Source organism: Doryrhamphus excisus, chromosome 6 (assembly GCF_030265055.1).
Source record: "Doryrhamphus excisus isolate RoL2022-K1 chromosome 6, RoL_Dexc_1.0, whole genome shotgun sequence".
In the NCBI taxonomy this organism is placed as follows: Eukaryota; Metazoa; Chordata; class Actinopteri; order Syngnathiformes; family Syngnathidae; genus Doryrhamphus; species Doryrhamphus excisus.
This window is the reverse complement of record NC_080471.1, coordinates 22,143,977-22,161,107: the sequence shown is the minus strand read 5'-3', so window position 1 is coordinate 22,161,107 and position 17,131 is coordinate 22,143,977. Positions and strand designations below refer to the sequence as shown.

At 40.1% G+C, this 17,131-nt stretch overlaps 1 protein-coding gene across 1 annotated transcript in view; it reads left to right on the top strand.

The window, feature by feature from the left end:
• Positions 1–14,282, top strand: part of LOC131131356 (inactive serine protease PAMR1-like) — a 33,643-nt gene extending 19,361 nt beyond the window's left edge. The window contains exons 7-15 of the mRNA XM_058076011.1: positions 165–272; positions 4,318–4,488; positions 4,581–4,772; positions 6,343–7,146; positions 7,208–7,384; positions 9,195–9,261; positions 9,351–9,580; positions 11,053–11,411; positions 11,487–14,282. Of these exons, the coding sequence (XP_057931994.1) occupies positions 165–272; positions 4,318–4,488; positions 4,581–4,772; positions 6,343–7,146; positions 7,208–7,384; positions 9,195–9,261; positions 9,351–9,580; positions 11,053–11,411; positions 11,487–12,050 (2,672 nt within the window). The 3' untranslated portion in view covers positions 12,051–14,282. The remainder of the gene's footprint in view (positions 1–164; positions 273–4,317; positions 4,489–4,580; positions 4,773–6,342; positions 7,147–7,207; positions 7,385–9,194; positions 9,262–9,350; positions 9,581–11,052; positions 11,412–11,486) is intronic.
• The last annotated feature ends 2,849 nt before the right edge of the window (positions 14,283–17,131 follow it).

The following is a 17,131-nucleotide window of genomic DNA, read 5'->3' as shown; positions in this document are numbered from 1 at the left end:
GACATGCCCACACATTATAACTGGAAAGTGAAAATGACATTGAAATGGTGCCAATTTTGAGTGCGGCTCCCTTCCTAATATAACAGGCTTTCTATTGTCAATTGTGACTCATTTAAATGAACACATTTTTAATGTATCCTGATATTATATCTGTTTTCTGGCAGCTTGCAGCTCCTCTCCTTGTTTACACGATGGAACTTGCATCCTCGATACCTCTTATGCGTATCGCTGTGCCTGTCTGGCTGGCTATACAGGCAAGAGGTGTGAAAATGGTGAGTTTTTGTTTTTGACAACTGTGGACCAAACCCATTAACATCTGCTTTTCACTTGTGGTGGGAGAGTACAGTTAGGATTCATTCCCATGTCAAATGACTCAATAGCCACAGGGCATCACAGAAAATATCCCTATTCGAGTTTGATGTCATAACTTGCCCTAAGCCTATACACACTATCACCATAAACACCAGTGTACACATACTGTTCAAGCAAAAACACAATGTTGGAGCCTATCCAAGCTGTCTGTTGCCAGCCAATCACAGGGCACATATAGACAAACAACCATTCACACTCACATTCATACCTATGGACAATTTGGAGTCGCCAATTAACCTAGCATGTTTTTGGAATGTGGGAGGAAACCGGAGTACCCGGAGAAAACCCACACATGCACGGGGAGAACATGGAAACTCCACGCGGAGATGGCCAAGAGTGGAATTGAACTCGGGTTTCCAAGCTGTGAGGCCTGCGTGCTAACCACTCGTCCAGCGTGCAGCCCCTTAGTTCATTATTTGGGAACTATTTATCTGTTTCCTGTCTTTTTCTTCTCTGCCTTCTGAGGAAGACTTTAAAATACAGTCATCCTTTATCGTTTATCGCGGTTAATTGGTTCCAGGCCCGGGAGTGATAAGTGAATTTAGTAGGATTCAATATCAATAAATTGTATATTATTGTAGTTAGAGCATACAAAACACAGAATATGGTGGTAATGGTAATGGTTTTATTTCATTTGAACATGCATCAGATTACAATTGAGTGCATCCCATAATCAGTTCACAGTTCCACATGTCCAAAAGGAGTAGGAAGAAGCAAAGCTTATTAAATCCTACCCCTCCATCTGGTACTTTTACAATCAGTAATTTTTACATTTGTTCACTTCCTGCTTTCCTAATACAATTTTAAGTTTTTTTTTTGTTTTTTTTTAAATATTGACCATACAATGACATAATGGGTACCATAGTAACTGTCAATATAAACAGAATCAGAAAACTAAATTCTTTGTAGCATTACAAGAACACGAAATGATGTGACTACAGTCACCTTTACCCTTGTATGACCCAATATTGTAGACATAAAGACAGTAAGTGACCCATCTTGGACATAAATAAGATAAGATAGATTCACCTGGGGGCTATTTTGTCATCAATATAATATCACTGACACCTTGAGACCAGTGTAGAATACTACTCTACTCTACTAAGGAGGGACTCAATGCACTTCAATGGCTTTAGTAGAGAACACATGCAGTGAATATTCACAGGAGCTGCTGCCAATAGTCAATCTGAGCCAGCTTACATCACACACTTGCTTAAGGTATGAATGCATGTATTTTTTATGATTTTTTAAAAATAAAACATCCTTCCATCTGTTTTCTATGCTGCTTATCCCAGCCGTCTTTAGGCAAGAGGCCGAAGTGGTCACCAGCCAACCATCACACCCAAATTCATACCTATGGACAATTTAGAGTCGCCAATTAACCTAAGATGGATGTTTTTAGAATGTCACGCATGGGGAGAACATGCAAACTCCACACTGAGATGTCCTATATATGTAACCATACATAACCTTTCTAACCGAAATACACCATCATGCTGCTGGGAGAACACAAGAACATGGAATGAGTTCAGAGTTCAGGACAGGGCAATCTTACCAGACCAAGACAAATTTCTAAGACATTAGCAGCATAACTCAAACACAATGAAAACATGTCCATAAACCTCACTAAACAGAACCAATGGAAGTCAGTCTCAAGTCTCACATGGGTTGCCCAGATGTCGCTGTTACCATAACCAATTTTCCACAGTAGCATGATCGTGCTCAGGAACGATTGTTTGGATTGGAAACAGTGATTCAATGTAAAAAGGGAGAGGCTCCGACAAGCCTTGTTTGGTTAATAACACTAATAATTTCCCAACACCATGGAAGAACAGCTTTTACGTTCCCAAAGAGAGGCTACACTAGTTTTGGCCCGTCACGGTTTCACGTTAATAGGTGTCTGGACCCTAACTTGGTTTTTATACTTTATACATCTCCCTGAAGATCTTGCAAAAACTGGTTTGTTGTGTTTTTATTTTCGCAGTTATAGTTGATGCTATAAAAGAAACAATTCTTCCCCATCACAAAATAACCAGTCCCCTCATAAAAATAGCAAGCGGTTTATTTTTATTCCTGCAGGGAATTACAGCCTGTTTATTTTCTTTCAGCAACATGAATAATGCTATGATGTCAAATTTGATCTAGAAATTTGGAAGTGAGAATAGCTTGGTTTTAGAGCGTTTTTTTCTACTGTCAATGTGATCTGGACTTCCTTATATGGGCTGCAGATTACCTGGACTCAAACGCTGACCTACATATCAAATCTGCGTCAGTCTCATAAAAATAGTACCAAAAGCGTGATTCATTCATTCATTTTCTACCGCTTTTTCCTAACGAGGGTCACGGGGGTGCTGGAGCCTATCCCAGCTGTCTTCGGGCACAAATAGACAACCATTCACACTCACATTCATACCTATGGACAATTTGGAGTCGCTAATTAACCTAGCATGTTTTTGGAATGTGGGAGGAAACCGATAATAATCTCATTATTATGACTTTATATCTCATAATTTCGACTTTCTTATCTCAAAATTTCGAATTTCTTGTTTCAAAATTTGGACTTTTTATCTCATAATTTTGACTTTTTGTCTCATTTCGACTTTTTATCTCAAGACTTTGTCTCAAAATTTCGACTTTTTATCTCGTAATTTAGACTTTTTAATCTTGTTATTTCGACTTTGTATGTCATTATTTCGACTTTCTATCTCAAAATTATTTTGTTATTTTGACTTTGTATCTCATAATTTTGACTTTCTTATCTCAAAATTTTGACTTTTTATCTCGTTATTTTGACTTTTTATCTCATTATTTTGACTTTTTATCTCATTATTTTGACTTTGTATCTCATTATTTTGACTTTTTATCTCATTATTTTGACTTTTTATCTCATTATTTTGACTTTCTATCTCAAAATTATCTTGTTATTTCGACTTTGTATCTCATAATTTTGACTTTCTATCTCAGGATTTCGACTTTCTATCTCATTATTTCGACTTTCTATCTCAAAATTATTTTGTTATTTTGACTTTGTATCTCAAAATTTTGACTTTCTTATCGCAAAATTTTGACTTTCTTATCTAAAAATTTTGACTTTTCATCTCGTTATTTCAACTTTGTATGTCATTATTTTGACCTTTTATCATTTTTTACCGCATTTTCCTAACGAGGGTCACGGGGGTACTGGAGCCTATCCCAGCTGTCTTCGGGCACAAATAAACAAACAACCATTCACACTCACATTTATACCTATTCACAATTTGGAGTTGCTAATTAACCTAGCATGTTTTTGGAATGTGGGAGGAAACCGGAGTACCCGGAGAAAACCCACGCATGCACGGGGAGAACATGCAAACTACACACAGAGATGTCCGAGATTGGAATTGAACCCTGGTCTCCTAGCTGTGTGCGCTCTGCGCGCTAACCACTCGACCACCGTGCCGCCGAAAAGTATGATATTGCAAGCAAAATTTAAAGTGATTCTCTAACCAATTTACATATTAAAATAAAGTATTACGTTGATAATAAGATATTTATTTCACTGTTACTGCATTTTAAAACACAGCATCATTTCACTCTATGAGCAGCCCAATGTTGTGGATGCATTAATAATATGATTTAGTTTTACACATAATAAACTATTTTCACAGTTTATAAATTGACATCTGCGGCTCTGGAAAAAAAGCAGGAGTTAGCTAAAACTTTTTTATTGCATGTGCTTAGTTCGGCGTTTATGAGGCATGTGTTGAATTTGTGCTGTGAGCCATTCATACAATTCAATAATGGGACTGTGATGCTATATTGTACTTTAAAAGTCTGGACAGAAGTCAGTATTTGTGGGGTCTTGACTGCAGGGCGGGACACTATATTGATGTGTGCAAATGCCTACTTACATTTTATTATTTGATAAAATAACTGAGCATGCATGTACTTTGCATTTGCACCCAGTGGTCGGATGCCACAGGCCTCCTGTGCCCACCCATGGATCCACACAGGGAGTGTTTCATCACTCAGGGGCGCGCGTCACTTTCCACTGTGATTCAGGCTTTGAGTTACAAGGGTTTCGTACCGCCATCTGCTTGACTGATGGCACCTGGAGTGCGCCTGCCCCACGTTGTGGTAATAATACTTGTTTACATTGATTTATTTTCTGCAGAATAATACATGCTAACATATCAATTTTTCTATTTCTGCTCTTTTGCTGTTCCAAGTTCCAGTGGAAAGAGTTTGTGCTCTTCCACCAAAGCCAACACACGGGGACCACTTCTTGGTTTATGGACCCAATGATGTTTTAATCGCTCTCCAGTACCTTTGCCACCAGCCCTATGAACTCAGTGGAGTCTCTCAGAGAACCTGCCTTCCTAACAACACATGGAGTGGAAGTCCTCCCGTTTGTTTGAAAGGTCAGGCTAAGACTTTCTTTTCAAAATCTTTATAATATGAATTCTTTAAGGGCACACTGACAGCTATCTCAGGTACGACCCCATGAAAAGGGTCTGGATGATGAAGACTTGCATTTGAACAAATATGAATGGTGTTATTATGTATTACTCTTCTAATGTAGCACAGTTGTGATATGGTGTTTGATGGTTGATTTAGACCAGGGGTGGCAAAATTAAGGCGCGGGGGCCACATGTGGCGCACCAAGCGTTTGAATCCGGCCCGCCAGTTGCTAGTATTTTTGTAAAAGTATATATTTATATGCACATTTATGAATGGGAAAACAATTTTCTGGTTAGAGTCCGTTTTGGTTAGAGTCAGCCTTTCTGGAACACATTAATGACGCTAACCAAGATTCCACTGTATAGTGCAGGGGTGGGCAAACTACGGTCAAGGGGCCACATGTGGCCCACCAAACATTTGAATCCGGCCCGCCAGTTGCTAGTATTTTTGTAAAAGTATATATTTCTATGCACATTTATGAATGGGAAACATTTATCTGGTTAGAGTCCGTTTTGGTTAGAGTCAGCCTTTCTGGAACACATTAATGACGCTAACCAAGATTCCACTGTATAGTGCAGAGGTGGGCAAACTACGGTCCGGGGGCCACATGAGGCCCGCCAAGCGTTTGAATCCGGCCCGCTAGTTGCTCTCTAAGTATTTCAACTTTTAACATACAAACTGGCAACATGACTTGCAAGTTGGATATCTTATTAATTTAAAAAAACTGTACAATTAAATTACATAGTTTGATGTGGTCTTATGAAAGTTTTACAGATCAAATTAGACAAATAATTCAAGGAAAATTATAAGCATAAAATGCATAAAAGTGTGTGTCTGTGTGTGTATGTTAAATATATATTCTGGCCCGCCGGACAATTTTGTTAACTGAATGCGGCCCACTGGTTTAGACCATGGATTAAATTTAACAAACTTTTGGGTGGGAAGCAGGAAATCCATGGAAACACTGCAGAAAGAAAAATCTGGAAAATCTAGAAAGCTTTCTTTGCGGGTTATTGTGTGTAGATGCTCTATAGGAGTTCACAACTCAATACAAATGGACAGAATAGGTCCCCTATAACAATGGCTCATGCAATGGGTGGTAACTACACATGCCGACTTTATTAGGATGCTGTGTTGATTTGTTAGTCCACTCATGGATGTAGCCGTTGTACATTTAACTTCAAAATTGTGTTTTCCACCTGAAAATGTTTTTTAAACAGTTTTTACCTGTGCTTTTGCTTTTGTAAAGCAAAACAATGTGTGGGTTAAAATGTGAACAAAAAAATCCATAGTTTGCACACTTGGGAATTTTACGGATTACCTCCAAAATGTCCCAAGGCAAGAGTTTAATGCTATTATGTTTGTATACATAGGTTTGCTTTTGTCTAAGAAAAACTGGATGGTTGAAATGAATTAATGTCTAGACTTGCACCGCATTCCAAACCAATTTTGGAACAAAATATGCTTGGTCAGCAAATGATTGACAATGCACTAATGACTAATGACCTTGAACTTCTTCTGTATCCGCAGTGAATAACACACTCACACAAGCAGAAAAGGAAGGCAAAGACACTGGAAGGGAGACAGGAAAAGACAAAGACAAAGAAATACACGGTGATAAAGATGTCAGCAAAGACAGTAAAAGTGTAGAAAAAGAAAGTGATCACAGAAATACAACAGCAGAAGACAAAGACACTGGTAATCTTCCAGGGAAAACTGGGGCTGAGGATCAGAACCAAGAGGAAAAAAATAATGGATTGAAAAAAACGACCAGCAGCAGTGAAGATCAAGTGGGTAGTACTGGCCCCGTCAATGGCCAGGACACGGTTGAGAATAAAGAACCCGAAATAGTAAAACCTGGGAAGAAAGACGACAGCCATTCCCCAAAGTCTGAGACGGATATCACTGAGATAGTGGCGATAAAAGACAAAGGACAAGGAGAGAAGGAAAGAAAAGAGGAGCAAGTGAATGGAAAGAAAGACTCGGGCAAGGTTGGACCAAACGACACCAAGCTGAGGACCGTCATCTCAGAGGAAATGAACACAGTAGACATATTTGAACGGGGAAGGGCAAAGAACAACACAGTCACGGATGGCAACAATGACATAAAGAATCATAATAATACGAGAGGTTTTCCAGAAAGGAAAATCATTCCCTCAAGAGTCAATATTACACAGTATACCTTATACAGAGCAGGGGGTGAGGAAGACGGAAAACCAAAGGAAAAACCTATCATTGAAGAAGAGAAAAATCCCACTGAGAAACCAAAAGAGAAACTGGATGTGGATCAGGAAGAGAACGAGCAATGGAAGGACATAAACCAAAGTTTCACTGGTAAGAGACCAAATTTTAACGAAAAGTAACATTTAACTTAACCAACATTAACTGCCTTCAGACAGGATGTGCCCACCTCCCCCTCGTCTCTATCATGGCTATCACATCATGGTGCCGGGGGCCAAACCTGAGACAGTCCAGTTCTTCTGTAATCACTCCTACGCCCTGAGTGGAGACGCCCAGTGGAGATGCCAGCCAAATGGTACCTGGAGTGGCAAACAGCCGCTGTGTGTCAGAGGTACCCATGCACCACTCGACATCTTGTACATTGCATGGTTTATGGTGAGAATATATGATCTGGGATTACATTGAGTTAGCATGATGGCTTCACAATCAGGAGATCGAGGTTTTGGGTCTCCATTGGTTGACGTCTGTCTTTTGGAAGCCCGTTTCTGCCACTGAAAAAAAAAAAAATTCAGTGGGAAATTGAAATTACGAGATAGAAAGTTGAAATTATGAGATAGAAAGTTGAAATTACAAGATAAAATGTCAACATTTTGAGACAGAAAGTCTTAATAATGACATAAAAAGTCGAAAGTCGCTGCTGTGACTCTTCGACAAAGCTATCTCATTGTTTTGACTTTTTTATCTCATTATTATGACTTTATATCTCAAAATTTCGACTTTCTTATCTCAAAATTTCGAATTTCTTATCTCAAAATTTTGAATTTCTTATTTCAAAATTTGGACTTTTTATCTCATAATTTTGACTTTTTGTCTCATTTCGACTTTTTATCTCAAGACTTTGTCTCAAAATTTCGACTTTTTAATCTCGTTATTTCGACTTTGTATCTCATTATTTCGACTTTCTATCTCAAAATTATTTTGTTATTTCGACGTTGTATCTCATAATTTTGACTTTCTTATCACAAAATTTTGACTTTCTTATCTCAAAATTTTGACTTTCTTATCTCAAAATTTTGACTTTTTATCTCGTTATTTCAGCTTTTATGTCATTATTTTGACTTTGTATCTCATTATTTTGACTTTGTATCTCAAAATTTTCTTGTTATTTCGACTTTGTATCTCATAATTTTGACTTTGTATCTCATAATTTTGACTTTCTATCTCAGGATTTCGACTTTCTATCTCATTATTTCGACTTTCTATATCAAAATTATTTTGTTATTTTGACTTTGTATCTCATAATTTTGACTTTATCGCAAAATTTTGACTTTCTTATCTCACAATTTTGACTTTTTACCTCATTATTTTGACTTTGTATGTCATTATTTTGACTTATCTCATTATTTTGACTTTTTATCTCATTATTTTTACTTTGTATCATTATCTTGACTTTTTATCTCAAAATGATCTTGTTATTTCGACTTTGTATCTCATAATTTTGACTTTCTATCTCAGGATTTTGACTTTTTATCTCATTATTTCGACTTACCATTGGGATAATTTTTTATTTTCAGTGGCGGAAACGGGCTTTCATACTGTCTTAGCTTTGAATCTCATGTAAAAAGATAAAAGTTACAGAATAGAGACCGATGCTGCTGACCCTCGATGCTGCCGAACACATCAAGTGTTCTTGGGCAATTTTAGAAAGTGAAAATGTGGTCAAATTACGAGTTGTTCAACCTCAGGGGCAATCAACTTCAGATGTTTTACTGTATTGTCTTAAATTGCCAACACTTTGATACACCTCTAGTTGGGCATCACATTATTGTGTACGAAAACAAAATGCCATGGCTCATCCACACCACAGTCGAACTCACCACACACAGGCAAAATAACTTCTATGTCACACAACTTAGCATGCATATTTTTGGAATACCCGGGAAAAACCCATGCAAGCAATGGGAGTATGCAAACTCCACAGAGATTTGTACTCTGATCTTCCAACTGTGAGACTAACCACTAAGCCATCGTGTGGCCCGTATGTTGTGTCATGTTCTAAAATAACTAAAGGGCAGTTTTAATATAAAATTGTAGCAAAATAATATAAATACCTCCAAGTAATTACATGTAATTTGCACACTTCCTCACAACACACCCACTGGAAATTGCCGTTTGTATTCATGTGTCATTTTTATTTGCAGCATGCCGGGAGCCCAAAGTGTCAGAATTAGTCAGACAACGAATTCTTCCCCCTCAAGAGCCATTCAGGTATGTTGCATTCAGTTTCCAATCAAAACAATAAATGCTCTGAAAAATATATGTTTGTATTAACTTGTCCTCATGGTTTCCCTTCCCAGAAAGACACCAGTACACAAACTATACTCCTCCGCACTGGGTCGGCAAATCCAGTCAGAGGGCACCACCAAAAGTCCGCCAGTACCTTCCCAGTTGGCCCAAGGCTTCCATCACCTTTACACACATATAGAATATGACTGTGTGTCTCCTTTCTACCACCACAATGGCAGCCAGAGGCGGACATGCCTGAAAACAGGCAAATGGAGTGGGCGCCATGTCTCATGTTCACCAGGTGAGGGCAGCAGATGTCCATAATATTAGAAGCACACAAAAGCCATCCAGCAACCCTTGCAAAATTGTTATGATATTCATATCAGTATTGTCATATAGTCAGTAAACACCTCCAAAACCAGTAAGTATGTACATAATCCAGTGTAGATTAGTTTATAGATTAGTTGATATACAGAACATGCAATTGTACATACTGTAGAGAACCGTGATCATACTGTATCAGACGGTCCCTGAACACCTCATGAGAAGGATGAGACCAGATGCCAGGAGATCATGGCTCGATGAAGCCAGCAGGACCAATATTTTCAGTGAGTGTGTTGCATAAAATGTGTCCCCATTGAAAGTATCAAGACTTGGCTGAACCCTTGAGATGAGTTTTGGTCGACTCAGCTTTGCAGAATTGTTATAATTCAGCCACATTGGAGGACCAGGACTAGGCCGCTCCAAAGTCTTCATTTTGTTTTTCTTCAGCCATTCGGAAGTGGACTTCTGTGTTTTGGATCATCGAACCCAAGTTGGTTTCAGCTTGAGGTCACAAGTTTTTTTTTTCAGGAGTTTTTGATAGACAGCAGAATTAATGCTTCCATTTATTACGTCAACTCCTCCAGGTCCTGATGTTCTTTTTTTGAAATCCAGTTTTCTGAAAAAGTTCAACTTCCCAAAGGTCTTGTTGTGGTCATCAAATTGTTTCCTGGCGAAATTGAGATAAGCCTTAATGTTCTTTTTGTTCAGCAGTGTTTTTTGTCTTGGAACTTTTTCTCATGTTGACGTCATGAACACTGATCTTAACTGAGCCAAGTGAGATCTGCAGTTTGGATGTTGTTGTGGGGTCTTTTGTGACCTCTTGCATAAGCCGTCCCTGCACTCTTGGGGGTCACACTCTGGTTGGTCGGTCACTCCTTAGAAGGTTCAACAATGTTTCATGTTTTAGGCACTTGTGGATAATGGATCTTGCTGTGGTTGTCTGAGGTCCGGGGGTGGGGGGGGGGGGGGGGGGTGGGGGGGGGGTCATTTTTTCACACAGGCCAATGTGGGAATCCAATCCTGGGAAGGTTCATCACTCTTCCATGTTTACTCGGTTTGTGTTCAATTGCGCTCGCTGTGGTTTGCTGGAGTCCTAAAGCTTTAGAAATGGCTTTATAACCTTTTCCACACTAATAGATATTAATTAATCTCAGTTAAGTTATGTTTTAACAAGGGGGTGATTTTTTTCCTCCTTAAAAATAAAAAGTTTTATTTAAAAACTGCTTTTTATGTTCAGTTATTTTATCAGAAATCGTTGTTTCCATCTTAAACTAATTAGCATTTTGGCCAACAAGCTTCACAGTCGCAATGTTCTAACTCTAATCGAAAGAAGGATGAACAACACTTTGTGTTGACACAACTTCAATGTAAGTCACATTTACCCTGTCCTCCCTCTTCATCATGGTCTTCCTCTTCTGTCCTCGTTTCCTGTCACCTCCTCTTTGGCAGTGTGTGGGAAGCATCCAACCTTTAACCCTGAGAGGCCGGGAGAGGCTCACTGGCCTTGGCTGGCAGCCATCTACCGCCGTACCACCAATGGCGCCGGCACCAAGGTGACCAAGACAGACAGGAACTCAGGATCTGTGAAGAAGGATGGCGATGCAAGAACTGGGAACCATATTCGGGATTCTGACTGGCAGCTGGTGTGCAGTGGGGCTCTGGTGAACCAAAGGAGCGTTGTGGTTGCAGCACACTGCGTAACGGACCTGGGGAAGGTTTATCCTCTGGATGCAGGCAAAATCAAGGTGGTGGTTGGGAAATACTATCGTGATGATGACAGGGAGAATAAAGGTTCCCAACCCCTGAGGGTAAGATATAATCATCTCTTAAGGTTCGATTCTGTTATGTTCAGGGCTATAATGACTTGTCAATTTCCCCACCAGGTGGCCTCTGTCGTCGTTCACCCGAACTACGACCCCCATATTCTTGACTCGGACATAGCCGTCATTAAGTTATTGGACAAGGCAAAAATTGGAGAGAAAGTGTTGCCGCTCTGCTTATCAGACAGTCAAAGTGAGGCGGAGATCTCCGGACAAGGGCTTGTGACAGGCTGGTCCCCGCTTCCCGACTCGGGTTTAGGCGCTGACGAGAAGGCAAGAGTCGGACTTGTCCACCTCGCTGACATTGTCCCATGCGAGCAGCAATATGCCCGTAATGGTGTGCCAATCAGTGTTACGGAGAACATGTTGTGTGCAAGCCAGAAGCCTGACTATGGACCCTCGAACATATGTCCCTCTGACACCGGGGGGGTTCTTGTACTTCCTGCTCACACTGACAACGGCCGTAATCCCTCTGTTGGCTTTAATCAAGGGAGGAACAAAGGACTTTGGAGACTTCTGGGACTGGTTAGCTTTGGCTATGACCAAGGAGAGTGTGATCCTGCCCTCTATACGGTCTACACACATGTAGCAAATTTCAAAGTGTGGATAGAGAGTTGTATGAAATAGTACTGTGGGACTCATACTATTTAAATGTACATGGACAGTGGATCCATGTACATACAAAGTAAAAGTTAAACACGGACCACTGTTACAAAGCCCCCGATTTTCACATTTCATGTTTTTTCATGACCAATACATACTAGTTTGGGTACAGGCTGCACAGTGTTCAAGTGGTTAACATGCAGGCCTCACAGCTAGGAGACCCGAGTTCAATTCCACCCTCGGCCATCTCTGTGTGGAGTTTGCATGTTCTCCCCGTGCATGCGTGGGTTTCTTCCGGGTACTCCGGTTTCCTCCCACATTCCAAAAACATGCTAGGTTAATTGGCGACTCCAAATTGTCCATAGGTATGAATGTGAGTGTGAATGGTTGTTTGACTATATGTGCCCTGTGATTGGCTGGCCACCAGTCCAGGGTGTACCCCGCCTCTTGCCCGAAGACAGCTGGGATAGGCTCCAGCACCCCCAGCGACCCTCGTGAGGGTAAGCGGCAGAAAATGAATGAATAATAACAAGAAGCTACACGGTGATTAAGTGGTTAGTATGCAGGCTTCACAGCTAGGAGACCCGAGTTCGATTCCAACCTCTGGCATCTTTTGCAGAGTGGGTTTACTCCATGTACTCCGGTTTCCTCCCACATTCCAAAAACATGCTAGGTTAATCGGCGACTCCAAATTGTCCATAGGTATGAATATGAGTGTGAATGGTTGTTTGTCTATATGTGCCCTGTGATTGGCTGGACACCAGTCCAGGGTGTACCCCGCCTTTTGCGCCGGAATGAGGAATGCGACCCTCATGAGGATAAGCGGTAGAAAATGAATGAATAATAACAAGAAGCTACACTGCGGTTAAGTGGTTAGTATGCAGGCCTCACAGCTAGGAGACCCGAGTTCGATTCCAACCTCTGGCATCTTTTGCAGAGCGGGTTTACTCCATGTACTCCGGTTTCCTACCACATTCCAAGAACATGCTAGGTTAATCGGCGACTCCAAATTGTCCATAGGTATGAATGTGAGTGTGAATGGTTGTTTGACTATATGTGCCCTGTGATTGGCTGGCGACCAGTCCAGGGTGTACCCCGCCTCTCGAGCCGGAATGAGGAATGCGACCCTCGTGAGGATAAGCGGTAGAAAATGAATGAATAATAACAAGAAGCTACACTGCGGTTAAGTGGTTAGTATGCAGGCCTCACAGCTAGGAGACCCGAGTTCGATTCCAACCTCTGGCATCTTTTGCAGAGCGGGTTTACTCCATGTACTCCGGTTTCCTACCACATTCCAAGAACATGCTAGGTTAATCGGCGACTCCAAATTGTCCATAGGTATGAATGTGAGTGTGAATGGTTGTTTGACTATATGTGCCCTGTGATTGGCTGGCGACCAGTCCAGGGTGTACCCCGCCTCTCGAGCCGGAATGAGGAATGCGACCCTCGTGAGGATAAGCGGTAGAAAATGAATGAATGTTTTTTCATCCAGTGTTGAGATTTCACACTTTTTTGGCATGCCTTGAACACACCATTGCTGTGTACTGACTCAGATTCCACCTGTTCATTGATCATCTTACATTATCATTCATTAGAGGTAAGTACCTCTACATTGTATTCTTTAACTGTGTTGGATTCATATTCAGGACTTATACTTGGGTTGTGTCGCGAGTTAATAACGGCAATTGAAGCAAGAAGGGGAGGGCTCTGGAGCTGAATATTATCCAATAATTAGTCACTTTTCTTGCAAATGTTGATCTAAAATTAGAGGAGAACGCAAGCAAGCAGGCATGCCGTATGTCATAAATAGAAATTTTTATGGGCTTATCAATTGGTCATGGTTTTTCGCCATTCACAAAGTAGTCCTGCAATGTAAACCCTGTAAAAAACAGGAATCTACTGTATCTTTATGTTCTCTTTAGTTCAATCTGGTCACCTTATCATCTCATTTGTGTAATGTCTTGCACAAGGGCAACACTGGACAACGCAGTGCTCTAAAAGAAAAGGACGCTCACACATGAAATGTGTGTAGCATCAGTCTTTCATCAGATGACGTCTCGTCCCTCAATTTGAGGTTACAGACTTGAAAATGACCACCAATGACCATCCTCAGGTGAGGATCTATTGTACTGTATATACAGTATGTTATAATGTACTGACTTTTATATTAACTAATATGACTATGAAAGTGATGTAGATATTGTATTGAAAAACTGCAAAAACAGGATGCTTTTTAATTAAAAGGAGAGTTTGTGATTCTCGTTATTGTGTTGTGTCAACGTCAAAAAAGTGAATTGAATTGACGCTAGGAATAGGAAAAAAAAAAACCTGCCTGCTCTGTGAAGCACAAGTCTGTGTTATGAAGCAAATGAATCCAGGTCAAAGCTGAACCATTTCCACAAGCATAAAAGGAGCATATTATTCACATATCATTTCACTCCTCTGTGCACAAATTAAATCAATTACTTCCAATCTGACCCTCCTCCATTACTCAGTTTGTATCTCCATATGAAGCAATAAAAAGAACATCTCCATTCTGTGTTCAGAAGCAATGTGAAGGTGCTTGGATGTGATTTAGGAGACATTATTTAATTTAATTAATTTTATTCAGGCAGAATATTCAAATAATCCTGGTCATTTACTCTTGGAGAAAACATTTAGTAAAAATTAGAGAACATTTTGGAAAATAAGGAAAATTGTGGATAGTATCACCATGGTCATCTTAAGGGGGCGATGGGAAAGAATATGAAAATGAAAAAATACAAAATATGTGAGTTTTTCGGGGAAAAGGTGCTCTTGTTACATATGCAGTAATCCAATATATGCAGTAATGAATTTGGCCTGTTGCACATTTAAGTATACATATTTTTATTCCCAAAATTAAGCATCTCCAAGCATAAAAATAGCTAATGCTAGGAGTCCACTGGGCCGGCGCCAGTTGATGCCAGTTCACGCCGTGTTGGTGCCAGTTCGGCTTGGTGCCAGTTGTGGCGCCGAATAACGGCGCAAACTGGCACCAATTGGCGCCGGCCCAGTGGTCTCCTAGCATCATGGCGCAACTTGGCTCGCTCCATTACATTCCAGTGGATTCCAATAGGCGGATTGTTTGTGACATTTAGTTCCACTTGGTGGACACTTTGTGGCAATTGCTTGATGCAAGTGGGGCAACAAAGATTTTAAACATTTTTAATTTTTTTTGCAGCTAAACTCAATTTTTACCACGGGCCACCACGAGCCAGTTGGGAGGCAGTTTGAGCCACTGCACGCCACGAGGCACCTTTTTGGTGACACTAGGTGCCACAGCAAATTGCATTGGAGTGAACTGGAGACAGTATAGCATAAAATAACATAAAAGATACAAATATAAGGCATGCAGAAGACGCATTTATAGCATTGAAATGTGATATTCTACACTAGCCACTAGATGTCAGTAATGTTGCTAAGACACAGGCACACTACAGGCACGATAATCCCTCATAAAATTCAACTTTACATCACTTCTTGTCTGCCACTATCCCTCATCCTCTGGTGCCGGAACACATTTACAGCAACATATACAATCCATTAAACATTAAATGTCTCTTGTTATGACTACTATATTTGTTTATGCACGTGTAAATGTGACTATAGTGGTGGTATTTCATTTCTAGAGCACTGTTGTTATGTTAATAATTTGATTAGATAGAAACTGTAAATCCCACCACCTGAAGTTCTTCAATTCACAATTGAACCAGTTTTTGAACCTTAAAATAACGCCATCGTGTACTGTATACGTCATGCAAGGCGTGACGCATATTGCACAAAAACTCAGCAAACCTCACAAGAGCTCAACCATCTGCATTTTGTGGCTTTCTTTCAACACTTAACGCATATGAAGGAGCAGGTGAGAAGAGAAGGTGAGAAGAGAACAAAAATATTCCTCAGAAATGTGAAAAAAAACAAACGTCAAGTACAATGACTCATAATAAGACTTCAGCGTCATGTACCTGTAATAACATGACATAGTTTTAATGTTTTGCATTGTATTAACAGTGACCTTTTTACGTTTTTTTACATTATTTCTAACATGTATACTGGAACTTATCCCAACAGTCTTTGTGTTTCCATTTAACCTAGCATGAATATTTTGGATTGTGGGAAGAAAATGGGAAGAAAATGCAAACTGCATATGAATTTACTTATTCCAAACTTAAGATTGTGCTTCATACAAATTGGAGAAGAAGAACCACTTCCACACGGAATGGGAGGAGAACCTATTTTTCCACTCGATCTCACCCATGGCATGTTGGCTTGGCTATATGCTGCTTCATTAGTTGGTCTCCATGCAGTGTGAAAGGTAATGTAATGTAACGTCATGTCTCTTTAACATTAGTGATGCCTAGTGACCAGAATACTGTCGTGGTGGCAGCATTTTCTTTACACAAACCCCCAAGCTACAATGCTTTCCACTCTTAGCCCATCTCGCTATAGCGTATTTTTTTCATTCATTCATTCATTGCTGAATCAACACCCAGAATGTAAGAATTCTATTACTACACATGTCCATATAGCTCTACACACACACACACACATACACACACAAAGCAATTGTCCTATATTGATGTAGTGATGCGGCCATATTTTCATCTATGTGCAGCTTGGAACGATGTCGTTTATCAGGGACACTCAATTCAGGAACGAGTGCAAGACTGAACAAGACTGTGCAAGATGCGAGTCTTTTGTGTCGGACACTCCCAAATACCGAACGGGTAAATGATGAAATAGAACTGGTTTAACTTCAGGATGCCAAGTGAGTCAAATGAGGTCTGAATTGTAAGATTTTGCATGTCTTCTATATTATAAATATATTCACATTATTTGCATTGTTGTTTTACATCTGTTGAAACTGAATTAAAAAAATGACAGAGTCATTTCAACATTGATTATGCATCATAATGCAGTCAGGTCCATTAAGATGTTACTTGCGTTAGGGGACGAATGATTGTCTGTGACGGATTCCTTGGACCATTTGCAGATATTATAGATATACAGCTTGCTACCCAACAAATGAACACCAAAAATAATGGCTGCCAGCCATTGCCAATATCAACAAGTATGTATTTGTA